Genomic DNA, 22,897 nt, shown 5'->3' with positions numbered 1-22,897 from the left:
TGTGCTACACGTTCATTTACAGTATCGGGCCCATAAACTAAATTAATTTTTTCAGCAGCTTTGGCTGCTTTTTCGCCTTGATCAATGAAAAATTGTAAAATATAGCAAATTTTCTCTTTGCTGGTCCATCTTTGACGAGCGCTCACAACGTACTAAGGCAATCAATCGAAGAACTGTCAAAGACGCGAATAAACATGTTTTCAGCGCCGTATAGTATGACATGATGCGACACGCAACACTAGTACTATGGACAATAACGCCATATCTTAGCTAAAAACGAACGAACTTTTTACTTGACCTAATAAATAAATTTTTTTTTCACAAAATGAGAATTCCCGTTATTTGGGAACAAAACAAACTTCCTATCCCTTTCGTTAAAAAACCCCAGCTGATTGCGGTCAAAGCTGCAACAAAGTGTTAGCATTCGAGTTGTGCGATCCATTATAGTCATAATTTCACTTGCCACATGCATTTGCAAATGCTACAAAAACGAAATGTACGCGAATAAATACGTATATAAATTGTCGAATGCAACACGCAAACAACTCTATATATGTGCATATACTTATACTCATTGCAGTAACTCCCATGGGGAGCGGACTAATGCCATGAGCGCATTACTGGCAGCTCACTGCATGCAGCATGCGGCAGGCGGCGTGTGGCAATGCACATTTTGGCCATCGAATGCGACGCTTATGCGCGTTATGCGCTTTTAAGTGTTGTTTGTATACTTTTTGGCTTTATTTTATGTGTATGCATGGTTGTTGCACTTGCATTCCTTTTGCGGTCAATTCGCATATGTTATAGCAACAAATTCGACGTACTGCTGCCTGTGCTGTCATTCGCATGCCGAACGACGCGTAAAATCGATAACGCTGTAATGCGTTAATGTCAGTATAGCAACAAAAACATAAACAACAACAAAAAATCCAGCAATAGCGGTTTTTGCTAAACCAACAAAAAATATTTGCTGTAATAAGAGCAAAAATAGCCGCAACAAGAACTTAATGGTTTTCGGCCAACTTCAGTCGCAATCATAATAAAAACAACAACAACAACAGTGATCTGATAATAATTATTTTGCGGCAACAAATCTACAAATCGGTGGCACATATTATGTTAGATCAATATATGTTTGTATGTATGCATTTGTTTGTGAATGCATATGTGTATGAGCAAATATGATGCAACAGTGTGTGTGTGTGTGCACTTCCTATGAGGTTTGCGGTTTTCGTTCGATTTTACATTCAGCCACATAAACGCTGCTCAATTTTTCTCATGCTCTGCAATGCCTTTTGTGCGCCCCAAATGAATTTTAGCCACAAAACTTTAATATTCGCATTTTCCATATTCCAATTTCGTGTTTTTTTTTTTTTTGTTTTAATGTTTTTCTTGTTTATTAAAAGGTTTTTGTAAATTTGTTTTGAAAAATGCTTTTCACCGCCATAGCTTTGGCCGCAACGATTTATCATAAATGTTTTAAATCACAATTTCTGCTCACAGTTGGTAGATTGCAGGGAGTCTGTATGTGTTTGTTGTTGCCAACTCCCATTAAAAGCGTTGTAAAAATTGCACTCCCACACACACACATAAAGATTAAAATTGATTGTTTTCATAGATGTGGTGCGAAATTATTTATTTTTTTTTTGCTGCACTTGTTCGCAAATTTTTTCATGTATGTGGCATATGTAAGTGTGTGTAAGCCCGAACGAAATTGATTGGCTTTATTTAAAGAACACGGATTTTGTTTCAGATAAACATTTAATAACCCACATAAATGCATGAAGAATACAATAAAAATTTTGTATATACATATATAAAATAAAATGCTCAGAATTTCCTTGATTTTCAACGAAAAATTTATAAAAATTTAGTTTCGCAATTCATTCAAAATTCAAATTGAAAAATTGAAACTTTAAACAACTAAATATAATATTACTCTGCTAGTCTTTGTAATGACGTACAGCTTTCTTCTATTATTTCGGATATTTTCCTTGTCGAGTTTGCCTTTGTGCGCAAAGAACTCATAATTCTATAAGCTTATAGATTCCCAAAAAACTAGTTTTCTGAAAGCGTCATGCTTAGCAAAACATCGTATAAGAATATCGATACGGACTGGGCGCCTCATTTAGCGTTAGTTTTATTCACCAAAAGCGGGTTTTGTCTAGCATTTAGAGCACGCAGAATTCACAGTAACAGCTTCCACGTAAGCTCCTAAATCAAAAATGACGCTAGATAGACGATCTCGTATAATATTTCGATGACTTCAGGATGCTTGAATGTAGTAAATAAGCAAAGAAAGAAAAATTACAAAAAGACTTTGTGGCTTCCTAAAAAAATCTATATTAAACAGAGCAAGACTGGAAACTGTTTTGAATTTGTTGGTGGTGTAATATAATTATTTAAGATACAAGGAAGCTAGTAGTAGTAGTAAAAACTTTCATCACGTGAATTAGTTTCTCGAAATATATTGTGTTTACGTAAAACCAAAACCACTAGTTAAACAGTTATGCGCTAAATTATATACAGACACAGTCATAACCTTAAAACTTATACGTAGTTGTAAATCTAAGGGTGTCAGCTAAATCGAATTGTGAACATACGAGTACTTATTTTTCAATCACTCACTCATTTGCACACGAACTACAATCTTACCACAGCAACAGCAGCAAATAGACGCACATCTGGAGCTGTTCTATCATAAGAAAATTCGATTATACTGTCAATGCAGAATATACTACATAAAATGAATATGAGCCCCTAATGGTTGAACGGCGTATAGGGCTCGAGGGTGGAGGGCAACTAAGCATTACAAAATTTGTTTCGTCGTCAATTGATTTGACGAGCTGACTACGAAGACTACAACTACAAAAGCGACAGAAAAAAAAACGCACACCAACAACAAAAAAGTAAATCAGCCACAGCTGTACTTATTGAATCGCTTAAATTAGATAGTTGAATAACGGATAACGTCAGCAAGCAAGCTGTTTTAATATAATAATAACAACAACACGAAGTAGCTATGTGGCTAGCTTGATAACTCAGTAAGTGGATGAAAACTCGGTCTAAGCTTCCTTTCTAGACTGCTAGCACAGTTTTAAGTTAGTGCAGCCTTTCAGATTAAATTGAGTTCGAGTTGTTAAAATTGTATACTTGTCGAAAATATATAGGAAAATTATTGGATTGTGCCTCGAACTTTATGTGCGAATCGGCGAAACCAAGAGATCTCTTGATAAATATTATGTAATTATACACTTAACTATATTTATTAGCACGATATATGAATCGTATTTTGTGTAAATAGATAAAAGTTTCATCAACTGTCTGCTATCATATGGTTGCGCATTGCTTTTGTAATTGACCATAATTGTATATGATCTCACATACATCGAGATAGTCCTGCTTTACAAAAAAAAAGACATATTAATAAAAGGATTTCTGGTAAGCAATTCATTAACCTAATCCCAATATTATCAGAATAATTTTTGCTGAGTATTCAAGTAGCTCAAAAGGACTCGCCAAAAAACCAAAAAGCTAAACCAAAGATCGTCCATAAATTGCACGGAAAATATTTAGACAAATAAAGACATCTTGAACTGTCATTTCTAAGAATCACCAGTTTCCTTCCCCTAGTAATATATGCAGTTTTATGGTTGAAAAAGTACATCCCTCCTTATTATCGTTCGGTTATTTGAGTTCCGATCGAGACAAGTATGCAGCCATAAATATATTTTCCACAGCGGCAGTCATCTAACGATGCTGTATTACTTTTGAATATATTTCTAAGGTGAATATATCCAAACTTTTCGACAATACTTGAATCGAGAAGTTCGAGCAAGCTTCTTACATTGTTGTAAATATTAAGTATACTATAAACAGGGTATATTCGTATTAACTTTGCCACGAAGTTTGTAACTCTCAGTGAGAACCTCAGAGACCCTACAAAATACGAATTGAGATATCGATCTGAAATTTTTCACACAACAAATATTTGTAGCTAAAAATTAACAATTTCGTTTTACTTCTCTCTAACGAAAAGATATCGGTTCATAACACTGACTCTATGCAGGCGCTCTTTTATTTGCAACACTAAGTATTCAAAGGGAAAAGAGATCAATATGTCACTACAAATCAAAAGGAAATTCCGCAAAGTAACAAAAAAAGGAAGAAGAAAAATCGCTTGGCACATATAAAATGATGTGTTGAACATTTAGAGAGCGCTAAAAGAGGGCAAAGTCAGCGCTGGCAGGATATAGACTAACGAGTGCAACACAGCTGACACTTCGAGGCACGCAATTTGCTATTTACCCCGTTCTGTAGCATACACCATAGTAAGTCTGAATACATATCTATGTGTTTGGGTATATATGTTTTGTGAATATTTCGACAAATCTGCGCGCAAATTTGCCATTGCTATTGAATGCGAAATCATTTTTCAATACGCGAACACTCACTCGCGCACCCGCACGCGCTTCCGCAACTGATTTTCTGTGTACACACATATGGATGTAATGTCTGCGTGTGCCTGTGTGTGAGCTTGAGCAAATATGTTCATAAATATGCATGCATATATGCTTTTGAGCTTTCGCACGCATTGACTGATGCCATTTCGCTACACCAATGAGCTATGAAAATATGAATAGGGTTTATGCGCCGTATGGCCTCCGCAGCACATTTACCTCCGAAATGTTTGCCGCCAACAACGCATGTGCGCGTGTGCGTGAGCGCCTGTATGTGTTTGTATTGTCCTAATGACTTCTACTCAATTTACAAAAATCACTATGAATATGTATCAAGGCACTTATGCGTGTGAATTTGAAAGTAAATTTACAAATATTGATTCTCGTACACACACATCGCAGTGTTTGTATGTGTGCGTATATGTTTGAACTATGCCAAAGTGTTCATGTGATATAAACGTTGTTTTGTCAAAAAATTAACAGCCAGCACTTTGCTGCCACACATTTAGTAAAGGAAATTGACAGCCGTCGGCGTCAGTCGAATTGTATTAGAAATGGCAAAAGCGTGGCGGTGCGTTGAAATGTCGCTCTTCAAGCATTTAGACGTACCCATATGGTATATACCCTGCAAGAAAATTTTATAAAAAAAATACGTGTATCGGTGCTTAAGTGAAAACTTATTTTTATTAAAAGTAATTTATAAAGATGAACTTTAACAAGACTTACGGGACACTTATTTCTTAACAAAGTAATTCATTACATTTAAAAAAAATTTTATCCAAACAATTTGCTGAGCATATCTTTATATTATATAGGTTTGCCACGAAATTTTGCCATCACCTGAAGCGGTTTCCCATGCTTTGCTCATTGCAAGTAGCAAGAGCATAAAATGTTCAGTTACATAAGACCTTAACTCTTCCTAACTTATTATTTTTTTTTTAATTTTAAAAAATATTTTTGTTTCATTTTAAAACTTTTTTTTGAAATTTTAGCGAATTTCTATTAAATTAGTATTGACCCATAAGATTTTTTTCGTTTTTTCATTTTCTTGCGATTATAAATTGCTTAAAAACTTGTTAACTACGCTACATCAGCTCTTCGCCGTCCTCCTCCAAATTTTCCAACTGGGCATATGCAGATGTTGTGACATAGCTGTCAGAATGGGCGTACGGCCTTATAAAATTCCATTTATCACATGTTCTTTGAATTGATTGTCACTTTTCTACCAGTGCTAAATTTGCCTGAAATCTACTTTAAGAGGTATGAAATATTATTTATGTTTTTCCAATGTTAACCTTTTGGATAAGATTAGTATGCGCACATAATTCCATTTAGATATTTCAATTTTGACGAAAATGTGAGCATAGTGTGATTTATAAATGACTAAACTTAAATAAACATTGTTGAGGGCAATATTTTGCAAAGAGTTCTTTTAATAATATATGTATGTATTTTTTAAATGATTTAATAACAGATCGACCCACTTCGTAAAGCCTGTTATATAATATTACTCGAAGCTTTTCGATATTCTTTTGATCTAAAAGCGCGGTGTTTTTAGACATGTGGTTTTCAAGAAGAAAGAAAATACATATAACTTAATGTCATCGCCAATAATTTAGCTTTGTTATAAAGATAATGGTGCCATTAGGTTTTAAACTTGATTTCGGTAAGCGACCGCCGCGGCTAGTTCGACTAAATTCCAGCCAAGCGACAGTTTCCTATTGACTGTAGGATTATGACCGGCTTCATTCTTAATGAAATATGGTCCAATGATTCCCTCTGCCCATAGAGCACACTAAACAGTGACTTTTCGAAGCTGTTACGGCGTCTCAATAATGACTTGTAAATTATCATCATTCCAAAGCCGTTGTAAACTTACATCGAATTTTTTTCTTATAACGGTCGCCCCTAGGCATCTCATAAAATCCATTAATCGTTTGGAGTAGGTTTAAATTTTTAGCTCTTCCAGCTTTTTGAGTACAAGCAAATTTGGTTAAAATATATATATAATACCTCCTGCATAAGTTTGATATGTTGCTGTCCTAAACTTGAATAAAACCTTTTTCACTACGGGGATCATTTGATGCTGTTTCATGCTGTATACTAAATATTATATTTCTAAACTTAAACGCCCCTGCTATGTAAAAACAAAAAAAAAGTATATTAAACCAGTTTTCATTATCATGATAAATTCGGCAATTTAACAAATCATCTTTCATATTTTATTTGCCAGAAGGTTAAGAAATTTATCTTTATTTTGCTTTTCCACTTCCGCTTAGTTGCTAAACGTAACCTTTATCCAGATATCGCTGCTTCTACATATGTGCGTGTGTGAGGATAAGAGTTTATAGCAATAAACATAAATAATAAATATGTTGATGCAGATGTGTGTGTGCAAGTGAAAGTTTGTATATACATATGTACATATATGTATATATGAATATATAAAGCAACACTTGGAATTATTTGGTAAATGATATTTGTGGAACGTGTTTGTCAGAACTCATATTTATACTGCAATAAAATATATATGTATGTGTATCTCTCTACAATCACACTTTCCTCTATCATATACATATTTACTTATACACACATGCGAATTCACATAGTATATATGCACACATAAGATTCTCGCAAATAGATTACAGCGATTTTTCTTTTCATATCATCTAAGTTTTCTTTCAATTTTTCATTTCCCAATATTTCTTACTTATATTTTGAAATATTTTGACAGATGTCAAGTGTGTCAAATGCATATTTATTTGAGGTTGCAGGTGAATGTCTTTGGTTGTCACATTACTCACATATATACATACATAAATGCGCATACATACATACATATGTATAAACCCGCATGTGTCACAAGCTGTATTTGTTCATTTTTGTGTGGTAAAACAGCTTCCTCTATCATGTCAAACATGTTACGGATATTCACATCGATGGCAGCTACGCGTTGACACTTCTCGAGGCATGTCAGTGACATGCTAGAAAATTAATTTTCATAAAATCGGATATGAAGTATTTTCGTGTTTTTTAGCATTTTTTTATTTTTCTAAATACACACATTAAAACAACATATATAACAACAAATCGGAAATATTTGAATAATGAAATATAATATATAATATGTAGTTTTTCTAAATCCAGTTATGAATCACCATAGACTCTGGAGTCTACCGCTATCTGGGGACTTGAATAGTTATGATCCGATTTTGACAATTTTCATACCAGAGATGGCATACCTTAAAGAAAATATTCGTGTTATATGGAATGTTAAAAAATCTTATCTGTATCCAAATTTGGTTGAAATTGGTTCAGTAAGTTCGGAGATATGTGATTTCACCTAAATGGGAGCGGTGCCACGCCCATTGATTTTGATACCTGCTCCTATAAAGAGCTTTTGTGTCAGCTTTGATGTAAATTTAATGTTGCTGACGATGTTACAAATTGCGGTTTTGTATCTTAATTTGCGTCTTAGTTATGGCAATTTATAGGTTTTCGATTTATGGCCTTGTCTGAGCGGAGCAGTGGTCCAAATTACGCCCATCTACGAACTCGTCCACCCGTTTTTTCAAGAAAAACGTGTACCAAGTTGTATTAACATATCTCATTTTTTACTCAAGTTACCGCTTGCACGGACGTACAGACAGTCAATCTGATTTCAACTAGTCCTAATCATCCTGATAATTTATAGTACCTATATCCCTATATCTAGCTCTAGTATTTTTAGATGATAGAAACAACCGCTAAGTGAACAAAACTATTATACTCTATAGCAACATGTTGCAAAAGTATAACAATATTTTGCTTACAAACCATCATTCAAAATTTAACCGTTACTACAAAATGAAGTTAGCACACTTCAAATACATTAGAAAATAACAAATCTTATCTGAATTACTTGAATCTATCACGTCGTCAACTAAGATCACTAAAAACAATAACAGTTGATTAACGCGATGATCAATTTTAAAAGTGCGTGCGCAAGCACACAGTTCCTTTATTTTGTATTTAGAGGGAGTAAATTCTTGTCACTGCTGTATTTCTTTTTCTATTTTAGCTAATATTGCTTGATAACCTTTTATTTTAAAAAATGTACTTGTACCGAGAGTACACTTAAGTTACACAAATTCTCCGCTCTTTATCAACGAAGCGTTGATTGAAATCAATCAATAATTGAAAATCCTACACTTCGGAGAAACTATGGGGCCGAGCTGTGTAAAAACTTCGCAACTTCTCGAAAGTATACGAGTATTACATTAGTATGATAATATTTCTAATGCTGAAACTTTTTTTTAATAAAAATAGCTTCACTAAATTTGGCGCGGCTTTTTGTTCAAAGCCATAATTTCTGCAAATATGGTATTTGATTCAGATCAGCCCATTATGGCATATAGCTGCCATACAAATTGACCGATCAATGTTTCAAGTAAAAAAAACCTTTTATAACTATTAAATGCATTTTTAAAGGGTATTACAACTTCGGTGCAGCCGAATTTGTTATTGTTTTATATACAAATACCTCCGCACACCCTCATGCGCATGTTTTAATGGATTAACAACAATTTTATTGTACCTGAAAGCTACGCAATAAATAATATTGTTGCCTTTCACACTTTAGTTTTATTTATTTGATACAACAACATTGCTCTCTTACCCGCCATTTTCTTCGCGAAACCTATAAGAAGACGCATATCTTGTAAGCTACTTAAATGCGCACGGCTTGTATTGTATTTATTACCGTTTTATAACAAAGTTTCGCTGTACATGACTTGGCCAACTAACTAACTACACTATAAATTACCACTTTTCATCGAGAATTTATGTTAATTACTGGTAATGTTAAATACCCGCACAACTTGCCGCAACGCTTACCGCGACAAATCCGCTACACTCATTAACAGCATTTACGGCGTACTTGGCGCCGACGGCTCATCGGTTGCGTTCCGTTGCGTTTGCATAGATACGAGTACGAGCAAACGCATCAACTTCATTGTGTCTATGTATGTGTGTTTGTATGTATGTATTTATATGCCGCTTAATTACAGTAATTTAAGCGCAAATTTGTCGGCGCCGAGTGTAAAGTTGTGTAATTTGCCGCCAAGTGGCGGTCAAAGGAAGTGGCGTTGATTAAAGTAAGTTTACTACTAAGTTGAATACTAATTTATATTTATATATATATATATATATATGTATTGTTCTTATTGTTATGTCTTGTACCATAATAGGAATTTATATTAGCGTGTGTGTGTGAATAGCATAAGTTAATGTGAAGAAAAGAAGAGAAAAGCGTTATCTCTGAAATTGAACATTTTTATTGACTCAATGTACAGCAAAGAGTAAACATTTGCAAAAGATCCGTTACCCAACCCTTAACAGAAGATACGCTTCTCTTCGCATTTAGAGATTGCGTCTTGGTTTTAACCGACAAATGATAGAATCTACCAATATATTTACAGTTTTAACTTTTGCAATCCACTTAGTAAGCATATCGACGCCATCCGAAAATACATGATTACATCATATCTTTTAGATCGTAAAAAAACTATTAATGATTTCTTCAGTATTTCGTTGTAATTATAGCCGTTCTTATCGTTTCAATTCATCCATATATGTCTGCAGAAATGAGTTCAATCACGAGCATGTTTCACTCATATGCGAACATCTTAACCCTCTAGTTGCCGTTAAATTATGATTTCTAATTATTTTATTGCTATCCGAAACTATTACAAAGGTTGTTTTTTGTTTTATATCAATTTTAAATAATTTGATTGTTATCCAAGACTATTATAACGGACGTTCTTAGAAAATAGGTTCAAAAATATGTAGTAAAGAGTTAATGAATTCGATACAATGACAGGACAAACATTTCTTTTATTATCTACTCTTTCTTATTTCCATTTTTAATATTTTTAACAAAATATTTATTCAGGTTCAAACAATACAACAACATAAAAACAAGTTAAAAAACATTTTATTTATTTTAAAATTTTAAGTTTTTTGCTTAAAATATTTCAACTCTGATGTCGTGTCACTAATAGGTATAACTATATTTCCCGAAATATCAAAACCTCTCATGCACTTATATATGTACACATATTTATATATAATATAAAGTTAAGGTTGAAAATATTAAAATAACACTTGATTTTTTCAAATTTGTTTACTAGAATTTCCCGTGTAAACCCACTAAGTGAAGAAAAAGTTATTAAAGTTTTTATTAAGAACATTAAAAACATATGGTAAATATGAAAAAAGTAACAAATAGCAAAAACTTTTAAATCAATTGTTTATAAAGCCACTGAACGAAATGAGCTTATAGTGAAGAAAGTGTTATTAAAATTTTTATTAAGGACAGTTAGCCTATGAATATAAGTACAAATTGATAAAACTGAGAATGTGCGGCTTATAAGTAGTGTGCAACAACATATTTACAGCAAACTCTCGCTTACTAATATATGAATATATGTCAACGTGTTTTTAGTCTCTTTGCAAATTTCTTACACGTTTTGATTCCCGTTAGCACACATATGTTCTTACATATTTATGACATGTCTTGTTTGCAGCATTGAAGATGTAGCTGACAGTTCCGCTTACATGCGCAACGCTGTCAAATACGTTATACGGCTCCAATACGTGGACTTGATTGATTTTGCTTGACACAAAGTGCGAGTGATTGCATTTGCCTGGTGTTTTTTATGGGTGTCGAAGGCATTTTTGTTGTATTTTTAAAATTATTGACATAATACTAGAAAACTATATTTTTATCGATCAAAAGACAAAGAGTTAGATTGTGTACAAAAACTTTCAATAGCAAAAAAAAAAGAAAAATAATACCCTTGAAAGGTTCAATTTTTCCATACAAGAACTTGATTTTGATCGGTCACTTTTTATGGCAGCTGTATGCTATAGTGATCCGATTTGAGCAATATATACAGTATATATCTATCAATATAAATTAATATCTTAAAATAAAAAAGTTTACCATAAAAGGACTAGAATTTGATCTATCAGTTTGTTTGACAGCTATATGCTATTGTTGTCAGATTACGGCGGTTCCGAGCTTCTTTGGGGGGAAAAGGGAGGTGAGCCAAATTTCAGATCGATATCTCAAAAACTAAGGGATTAGTTCGCGTATATACAAATAGACGGGAAATGGGCAGCGCTAAATCAACTCTTAAATATTTTATAGGGTACCCTATACAACTGTTCAGGGTATAAAGGCGATAAACAATAATAATTAACGAGACTTTTTCAATAGTAAAAAAGGAAATATAGTTTTTACATAATTCGCTAATACAGATTAAGACTAAGTCATGTAATTTTATTTTAAAGCTGACCTCAAAAATCTAATTTAATATTTTACACGCAAGTCTAACATGTTAAACACAGAGTTTGCGTATACGCCATGGTGCATGTAAAATATGTGGGCCACATCACACCACATAAATGTTTAATAAAATCAGCTCTCCTGCATATATTCATATGTAAGTGGGTGTTCATATATCATAGCAATGATACATAAATATATACATACTTTTATTATAAGAGTGTATTTACGTACACATACATACTACACATACACACACTTGTAAGCATAAAAGTACAAGTATGGCGCCAATTCTTTCCTTCTCACCATCGTTTTTGATTGAAACCCGCATTCATTTACGTGTCATCACCGGCTGGTGAGCGATCATAATAACAATAACAATAGCAATAGCTATAAATAAAGTAAAAGCTACTACAACAACCAACAACCAAAACCGTATGAATATCAATGGTAAGAAAGCGAATCCACTCACTAGCGAAATTTTTATTTTTGCGAGTTTATTTGAATTTATATGCGCATCTACATGTACAAATTTGCATGTATAATCGTATTTGCTACCCGCATGTGTTGCATGCAACAAAGCATTGACAAATGATTTATGACGCGTGATTGACATTCGCCATTTATTTGATTGCTGTAACGTCCATTGTGGCAGACGTATGCGAAAAAGTTATGGCTATCGGGACTAGTAAGTGTATTGACTGTGACATCATATACGAGTACATATGTGTGATGTTCCACATTCAGTATATTTTGTGCTTTAACTATTTAAAATCGAATTGTACTTTGAGTACTCTTATGGTCAGGTTATTTTGAAGCTCTCTTCGATTCAATAGGCTTCTAGAAAATATCAATAAAAAAAGTAAATTTTTTTCAAGCCCCTACAGAATTGGTTAAAAATTATTTAAAAAAGGAAGTCAGCTGTTTAAAATATTTGCTACATTACACCCTATATTAGTCACATTTTTATAAAAACACCTACTCTGATAAAGCGTTTCAAGTGCCCATTATTATTTTTATTTCCTGAATAGGGTATATTGAGTTTGCCACAAAGTTTGTGACACCTCAAACGAAACGTAGAAAACGCTATAATATATATATGTAAATGATCAGCAGGACGAGCTGAGTCGATCTAGCCATGTCCGTCTGTCTATCTGTGTGCCCGTCTGACTGTATATACAAGTAGGTGAACTAGTCCCTTAGGTCCTACACGTTCTTTTCTCCACAAGAAGTTTATCATTTGTCGGAATCGCCGATATCGGATCACTATAGAATATACTAACTCCGAAAAAAATTCTCAAATCGGCCCATTATAACATAGCATATACAATGAAGCTGCCATACAAACTGACCGATCGAAATCAAGTTCTTTTATGGAATCTTTTGTATATGTGGAGGGTATTATAGCTTCGGTGCAACTGAAATCAACATTTTTTCTTGCTTTTTTTATATTAATTTAAAACTTTTGTTAAGGTGGCAATCTTATTAAACTTACATTAAACTACGTGTCCTTTAAAAAATTTAAGCGTTTCTATATATAAAATTTTAAAATTATAATCCGATATATTGAAAATTTTCAGTTTATTATATACATTTTAAAAATACTAATTTTACAAAAAGTAGCAACGCTTAAGAATTAAAAATTTTAATATTAAAAAAAAAAATTTCTTTCTCATCACGTTATTGTGTTGTTGAAATTTTTTATTAAACAATTTTCATTTTACAGCCAAGTAAATGCGACCGTTCATATGGACATATATGGCAACTCTGTACAGCTTATTGTTATGTATTAATACTGCATAATGAAACTAATTAAAATCTTTTATTTACATCAATTACTATACAGGTTGTCCATACTATCATATCATATACTTAAATAACAATCCTTGTATAGCAGAAAGCAGAAAAAAACAGTAAATTTTTTATAAACGCAAACGATAATAAATATACACATACATATAATATATAAATTAATATATAAATGCATGCAAATAGAATTGATATTGCTTCAGTTTTATTGGCATTCAATTATTTAGTTATTCTTTAAAAGTTTCCAGCAATGAATATGCATAACTGTAAATAATTATTCATACAAAATGTAAAAATGAAGCATTTCGTATAGTGTTTTCCTTGCCATTGTGCTCATATTGTGCTTTTGTGCTTAGTGAAGCTGCAAATTTATTTTATAAATGATAGCAATCATCATCATAGCATAATAAATTACCGTGGCAACTCCCGCCAACACACATGCATACATACACATAATAGAGCGGGTTGGTTTACAGGCAGCAAAAAAAAAACACAGAAAATCGCATATGCGGGAAATGTTCTATGGATAATTCTGAACATATTTGCCTAAGGGTATATGGGTCTAAAATCGGTTTCGAGCCAGCGATTTTTTAAGTGCAGTTTTTTTTCGGCATTATGAAAATTTCTTCGTCAATTTGTGAGATATTCGCATGAAATTTAATACATAGATGCATTTTGAGATTCTATTTATTATTTGTCGGAATTGGTCAGATCGGACAACTACATCTTATATCTCCAATAACACCGATTATTCAGTTATTTTACTTTCCTTCTGCCTGCCTTTAATAAAAAAGCTAAGAATTCCTAAGTTTGCATTACTGTTCTCTAACAAATACTTAATAATGCCCGTGAAAATAAAAAAAAGTGTACAACTATTTCACATAAAAAAATAAACTTCAAAATCTACTGGCCCGAAATCGGTTTTAGACCCATATTCTCTTAGTCAAAGGTATTAAGAATGATTCGTAAAAAAATCTACCCGCTCTAATTCATAACCATAGATGTGTGTTTTTAAGTGAATGCATGATGCGAGAATATAAATAAATATAGCAATAAATACACATACGCACACAACAATGGCTGTGCTTGAATGGATATGAATGAATAATAAATGTTCGACAATGCAAAACGCCGTGAAGTATGCAAAACAAAAGGTGCTGATGCTGCTTCAGGTTCACTTGATATCCTTTGTGTTTTGTGCATATCGTTTGTCATCGAAATGCGACCAAAAGATGAGTATTACATTTTGACAATTACATGCAAATAAGATAAAACCAAAAAATTCAAATTAAATAATACAGGCATGCAAATGTTGCCACTCTGAAGCCGAGATCATTGTGCTGAAATGGAGAGTAAGCCCTCAGGGGGGTACATCTGTAGTTCAAGGAAAACATTTCGTGGGTCCATTTATACAGGCAAACTGAATCAAAACGCTTTGTAAATAAGCCTGCAGGGGCATGCTCAGAAACACGGTCATTATTTGCTTTTTCAAGAGCATTAAGAACGACAATTTTCACAAAAAAATATTGGTCCTGGAACACCAACCAATAAAGTAAAGATAAAATTGTCTACTATAGTGAAGGTGATAAAAGACATTTCCCCTGAAGTCTCACTTTCAAAACCTAAGTGTTTGTCATACATAGTGTTTATGAGTGATGGCTATATGGAACTCAATAAATTTTGATTTATCGGTAGAAATTCTTAGTCAGCTATTTTCACCAGCCGCTTTTTTGACGAGCATTTCAATTGCTTGATAGATTGTTCAAGGTCAGATTCTGTAATGCTCTCAGAGAGATAGAGATAGAAATAGGAATATAAATATTGATAGAAATAGAGATAGATATAGAGATAAAGATAAAGATAAAGGTAGAGACAAAGATAAAGATAGAGATAGAGATAGAAATATAGAAATAGAAACGAGGGCAGCTACTTCTAGCTTTAAAATCTATAGATTAAAATGTCCATGCTTCCATCTAGTTAGTCGAAAGACCTCTATGCCGGATATTTCGAAATTGCGATTTCGTAATGTTTATAAGATTAATAAATTAGCTGAAGTTGGACAGTTTCGACACGAAGTCAATATTCCGTCTTTGTTGACACTTCTAGTCTATTTCGATTAGTCTAACGATAACTTTCATCGGCGAGCAATTATTTTAGTTTCTAGGAACCTTTCACCACTCGCAAGCATTGAGTATAACATTCGTTGAGAAACAGATCTACTATGTCCTAATAAGTAAAGATTCAGGGACGAAGTAATCTACTTTGCTTCAATTTCTAACAAAATCTAGAATATATCTGTCAAAAATACATACTCTCAGCTTTTTGTCTTAAAATCTCTGCTGCAAATTTCATTCCAATTACATACGCTATCATTGTGCGAACATTTTCCTTAAATAATTATAACGAGACAACTTTTCGAACTAACTGATTAAGAAAGTCATAGCGGGAATTCTTTTAATGTCGCTTTCAATGACAGCTGTCAAAAGTAATATATGAGGGACATCTGAATTTACAGAAATGCATTTAATGACAGCTGTCAGAATTTATATCAGATAATGAATAAGTCAAATAGGAAAAGGATGAAATCAGAAAACAAGGTGGTATGAAATTATTTTTTTAAAGGAAAAGCATGTTTGCCACTAACATATGTCAAACAAAATTACTGAACCTGCATTAAAATAGGCTATCTGTGGTAACATCACTTAAGTACCGCAGAATGAACTTATTCCTATTTATTAAGAAATAATTTATATACAAGTATGTAATTATTTAAGTTAAATCGCGGAGTTCATACAAGTACGACCTTTCGCTGCCATCGACCTTTTATATCCCTCATACATATACTACAAATTTTATTGACTCATTTGTGTCTAATTCTACAATTCCAGGAACAAACTGCTTTCAAAGATTCTCAGAACAGCCAAAGTATACCGAAGTCAATCCGGGTCAGGACGCCTTATTAACGTGCAAAGTAATCGATAAGCGGGGCACATGTTCATGGCAGAAGGATAACAAGGTAATTTTTGTGTTTTGAACAACCTGAGCGGACAAGAAAATAATATAGAGTGTCATAGTAGAATATATGCATAAATAAATAAATCTAGTTAACTGCAATAAGTGTCTGCTTGTTAGGTGGTGGGGCAGTCTATCAGCTGCACAACAGCTTACCACTCACTTACCATACCATGTGACCAGTTGAGTTGTTTGTTTCCTGGAAATTATTTGCGCACTCTTATGCATTCTTGCACACATATTTGACAAACTTTTACAAAGTGTTCACATATAAAAGTGCCGCAACCGCAACGGAACAATAAAGCATAATTTGTTAACCACTATTGTGCCACCGAGCAAAAGTGACACGTGACAAAAAAAATCGTTTTGTTGAAGGCACATCTTCGCGTATTTAAATAACGTTTATATTTTTTATGGTTAAATTTAAGTAATTCTACTTTATGTCACTTTTTGTGAAATCCACGAAAATCAAGTATTATTTAAATTTTTTTTAATACCCAGAACAGAGTATGGGTAGGTCCTAAGTTTGCCACGAAGTTTATAAGGCCCTAAAATACATATAAAATGTGTATATAAATAATTAGCGTGACAAGGTGAGCCGATTTAGCCATGTCCGTCTGTATATACGCGTACTAGTCCCTCAGTTTTAGAGATGTCGATCTGAAATCGATCGGCTCAAGACTACTGCTAGTCCCAAATGCCTAAAGCATAATTTCAAACTAAGGTTAATATGAAAGATATTTTAACAAAATTAAGTGAACGAATAATATTGGATATAGTTTTAATGTCGAGAATGCGTGAAATCGGTTCACGAATTACCCAAGCTCCTATACGCTACAGTTTTAATTATTCTAGTGTGTGGATTTTCTTCAACAAATTTACCAGAAATGGTTGCATATTTCTAGGAGCTGTATTACGAATTGCTTTCGATGCACTTGCAGCTTAACGTTCCCTTTTCGAAAATGTTGTGTAATCAGACTACTAAAATTAATAGACGAATTAGATATTAGAACCCTTTAAACAGATAATTTTCTTCAAATTTTCAAGTAGTTAATATATATTACTGGAATATATGATTTTCAATTCAAAACTCTATGCTATACTACTGTTATATATGGAAAAAATTTGATACCATAATTGTATACAGAAATATTACAAGCTACCGATTTTGGGACTGCTAGTATCTAGCTGTAAATATATTTTAACTTGCGTGTATAAAAATATATTTTCTAGTTAAAAAAAGTTATTACTTTTATCATAGCTGGTTTCAAAAATTACAAACAAGCAATTATAATAATAATAGCGGTACAAACTATCATTTGTAGTATATATAACATATGTACATTGATACCAAAATGCCTATGCGCTCAAAAGGACAACACATACATATGTACATAAAATGTACACAGTTGGCTAGAAGTCATAACAATCATCATAATAATGAAAACTTGTCCAAATTAAGTTCAGCTGTTGTAGCAGCAAAAATCGTAACCAGAAAAACAAGAAGTAACAATGTAACTATTATGCCTTTACACACACACCTACACATGCGCATGTTGATTTTGATTATTCATTTTGACACGATATATTATTTCTGCAGGCAAATAAAATAAGATCTGCATAAATTTGACACTCAGGTGTGTATGAGTATATGAGTATATCAATATACGTTATGTAAATAAATACACCGCATGTGTTTATATAAGCCATTTATATACCAAGAAAAATATGCCGTATCTTTGATGATGCAAGCGCATGAATATAGCAGAGTTTAAAGGCTCACTTGAACAACGGTTCACACTACTTCACTCCGATTCCTGTTCATACGTAGCCATAGCCGGCACAGAGACAGGTCGTATGAGTATTTTGGGAAATACATTTCATATGAGTTCTTAACACAGCGGCAACTCAACGCCAATGAAGTTCGTACACGTTCTCCATTCTGCTACGAATGCATAACGGTAATGTACATAGTATGTAACCTTGCAGACTATTTGTTTTGTGTCACAGTTACTATGTACATTTGTGGCCACTGTTGACCATTGCATTATTGACATGGAGAACGAAACAATGGCATTACATGTAGGGAGATGTTATATGGTGTAATGAGAAAAAAACAATACAAATGAGATAATATGACTTTAAATATTAGAACGGAACGATATATTTTCTATAAAATCGCATATGCGGGAAATGTGCTACAAATCAGTCTGAACAACTTTGCCGAAGAGAATGTGGATCTAAAACCGGTTTCGAGGCAGCAATTTTTATGTTTAGCTCTTATTCATTCTACAACTTTGTTCGTCAGTTTTTGAAATATCCGAATGAAATTTAATACATATGTGCGTTTTGACCTTAACTTGATCATTTTTTGGAATCGGCGAGATTGGATAGCTATATCACATATTTACCATACAACCAATTATTCATATTTTCCGGTATCCTACCTTTAATTACTACATACTTAACCAGTGAAAATAAAGAAAATCTACCAGCTATAACATATGCCTATATCCCTTTAAAACAAGATTAATTAGGAATGCTGTGTGGACAGCTTAGAACACTGGCCCATTGTGATGCCAACAACTCTAAGTAAGGATCATTAACAGTAAGTCTTATGTGTGTATATCTTAATTTATATATAAATGATTAGCCTGACGCGCTGACTCTATTTAGCCATGTCCGTCTGTATATACATGAACTAGTTCTTAGGCTTTTGAGATATCCATCTGAAATTTTGCACACGTCCTTTATTTCTCAAAAGTGCTGCTAATTTATCGAATCGCCGATATTAGATTACTATAACGTATAGCTGTTGCACAAACTGATCGATCAATATTAAGATAAAGAACTAGTTCCTGAGTTTATAAGATATCGATCTGAAATTTTGCTTACTGCCTTTTCCACCCAAACAGCTGCCCATTTGTCGGAACCACTAATATCGGATCACTAGCACACTTCTATTTCCATAGAAACTGAATGATCCGAATCAAGTGCTTGTACAACAACCTTTTTTATATGACGAGATATCTTCAAGATATTTGGCATAGATTATTTTCTAAAGCAACACTGCAATTTCCGAAAGAATTGTTCAGATCGCACAATTATACAATAAAGCTCTAATACAAACTAATCGTCCAGTCGTTTTATGGCATACTTTTGTTTTTGACTAGATATCTTCAAGAAATTTAACAAAGGCTATTGTCTAAGATGGCAGTGCAATCTATGAAAAAATTCACTAAAGCATATAGAAGACATACAAACTGATCGATAAAAATCAAGTCCTTGTAAGGAATCTGCCGAAGTTTACGTTCTTTCTTGTTTTTAATCTCAATTTAAACTGCAAGATTATTTCTAAACATAAAATAGTCAAGTATCAAATTTGCGATTTCATTAACAGATAGTAAACATTCCTTAATATGATATATGATATCCATTTAGCAGCCTAAATATTCAATGACTACCCCTACTACCTAATAATCAAACGATATTCTCATTTTGCTTCTTCAACTTTCCGACGTACTGAATCCGCCAGTCTGCAAGAGTCGTTTTCTTCGCTGCCAAAGTATTTAAACTACAGTCGAAATAATAGCATTTTTTCTCTTTAATATTATAGATGCAATCGAAAATTTTGCCTAAAGATTCAGAACAAAGGTAGATCACAATATATTTGCTTTCGAAATCAGTATTTTTAACTACACACATCCACTCAGCCAACCATTGTAATTGCACCCAGCTAAGCATAAATTCTCTTAGCACATCTTGTCACATATACTCGGTTGTGGTAGTATGTGAAGATGCCTAAAACAGATTGCCTTCAAGTGCAGTCGGTGTTTTGATTTCTAATTCTTAACAATTTTTCAAATACAAAATATATACACACATACACCTATACGTACTTTATAGGACATATGTTTGTGTTGTGAACATGTTGTCTGTTATTCTACTCACACACACCCATACACACGCATTCCGTTTCCATAACAGTGAATTTTCTGTTATTTTATGCTTGTTCTTATTACAGCTTGTGTTGTTCTAACATTGAAGTGACACTCGTACAGTTGCAACTTGTGTTATAATGGCACAGCAAAACAATAACTATGAGTATTTATGTATATGCTAGGGTGGGCGTTGTTTCCTGATGATTGTTTTTCTCGAACGCACCGAACGCAGCTTTTGGCCTAAAAATAGGAATATAACGTTAACAAGCTCTTATTTTCAATTTAAACCGTGAATAAATTCTACTTAATTTCCCACGTATATAACATGAGATTTTTTGATATTCTGCTTTAAGCAAGTAAATCTACAACTTTTAAAAAATTATATTCTAGTACAACATGTTACGCTCCACACAAAATCTCTAAGTGATTTTTTCATAAAATTATTTCTTTAAAAGTTATACGCAGTTAAAGTTGTATTAAAGTTATTTAAATGACCCAAGCATTCTGGGTTGCTCATAAGACATGGTGTACATACTGTACATAATCTTTAAATTGAAAACAAAGAGCTTGTGTACATTGTATCGTCTTTTTTAAAGAAAAAACTGTGACTTCAGGGGGCATTTGTAAAAAAATATCAAGTTGGGGAATAACGTGCACCCTAATATAATATATACACTCACATACAAATATACTTACCACCGTCATGTAGGGTTACAGCTCTGCACTTGCTTACTAAAAATGCATTTATGCCCGTGCGGTTGTGTTAACGTGGGAGCATGCATATGTATGTGTCACTCTAGTGTTCACGCCAAGTGCCCCTGTTTGCAATAACTGTCACCTCAACTGCCACTTTGTTGCCATACACAAGTGACAGCAAAAGAAATTTAAAAGGATTTCGGACATTTTTCATTGCAGCAAGTGGTGAATTTGAGTTTCTTTGTGTTTGAAACTTATATTTTGGCTAAAAGGTAGAGATTCATTTTTTTCTCTAATAAACTCACAATTCAGTAGATATGTTGTTAACTGAATAACAAGCAGATAATATAATATATAGTTTTAAACAGTTAGTTTTAAAAGTTAAAACGAAATTGGAGCTTGGTGCTTGCCATTAAAAAGATAGCTGTATCGAGCTCGGTAAATTTGAGAAATTAGTGAGCATCTAGACAACAATAGCCTCAGACTCATGTTAATTATTAAAGAAATGGACTCAAGCTCAAGTTTTTGTATTAAAATTCTGCTCAACTCTCTCGTTTTGCCTCTCTCTCTTTTCATCCCTTGCACTCTCACTCTTTCTCTATCTCACTTCATCTCTCTCACTCTTTCTTTCTCTTACTCCATCTCTCCTTCCCTCGATCTCTCTTTCAATATAGCAATATGTCTTCGATATCCATCATTGAAAAAACCTTGAGTATCCTATTAGAATTTAGAGGAAAAGAGCAGAAAATGCAGCGCTTGTCCTTTACTGATGCAGAGAAGCCATTGGTAAACGGTGGGTACTCTTACCAAAGGAAGTTATTTGGCTCTATGAAACCATAGTCAAGCGTATAATGTTCAACGAAATGTTTGTATAGTTTAAGGCGCTGGAAAAAACCACATTTGCAAAACTATTGGCGAGTGTTCAACGGGAAACTCTCAAACCACACAAACTGTGGCGCTCAATGCCTTGCTCTATATAGCACCGGTGATGTAAGGCCGCGAATGCTGACCTTAGACTCTGAAAATCTGGGTAGCAGTAGAACTACTGCTTCTGAGTAAATCATAAGAGGTCTAGTGAACTCTTAGCTCTCATCAAAGCTCATCTTTCAATGATTGTAAGAGTTCTAACTTGACACTGTGCGATATGGACTCATGCGGTACGATTAAACATTTTACCAGATGCCACTTGCATCAGCTGGATTTTTTTATTATTGGAACTAGGTATACAATGACTTAAACACACTTGATATGTCTTCATTTAAAATTCTAAACCTTGGTTTATAATCTCAAAATTAAAAAAAAAAAAAATTTATTAAATAATATTGTTAATAAATTTTACCGACAGACTGTAAACATAAACCTACATACTTAAGTCAGTTAAATTTATTTCTTAAAGAGTTTTACTACAAACCTTTTCCTAGCCCGCAAATCCTTGTATATGGTGCATGATATAAGTTTTTTAACGACCAGCAAATTGGTATTAAATTTTAACCAACTTACTGCAATATACCATATGTATGTAGTAACTATGTGCGCTTAGGAATTTTTCTTCCACTGCAGCTGCTCCTTTATTAGGATAAAGGACTCTTTAACAGAGAAGCGATTGTATTGCTTCTAATCAACTCAATTGTAGAGTGCAGTTGTTACTG

At 33.3% G+C, this 22,897-nt stretch overlaps 1 protein-coding gene across 7 annotated transcripts in view; it reads left to right on the top strand.

Annotated features, from left to right (window-relative positions):
- LOC106624572 (uncharacterized) overlaps positions 1-22,897 on the top strand; it is a 363,928-nt gene that overhangs the window by 220,811 nt on the left and 120,220 nt on the right. For all 7 annotated transcript variants that reach the window (XM_070108938.1, XM_070108943.1, XM_070108940.1 and 4 more), the window contains one exon: positions 16,488-16,615. In XM_070108938.1, coding sequence (XP_069965039.1) covers positions 16,488-16,615 — 128 coding nt within the window. The remainder of the gene's footprint in view (positions 1-16,487; positions 16,616-22,897) is intronic.

Source organism: Bactrocera oleae, chromosome 2 (genome assembly GCF_042242935.1).
Source record: "Bactrocera oleae isolate idBacOlea1 chromosome 2, idBacOlea1, whole genome shotgun sequence".
Classification (NCBI taxonomy): Eukaryota; Metazoa; Arthropoda; class Insecta; order Diptera; family Tephritidae; genus Bactrocera; species Bactrocera oleae.
The sequence above is the reverse complement of the archived record's forward strand: the minus strand, read 5'-3'. Positions and strand labels throughout refer to the sequence as shown.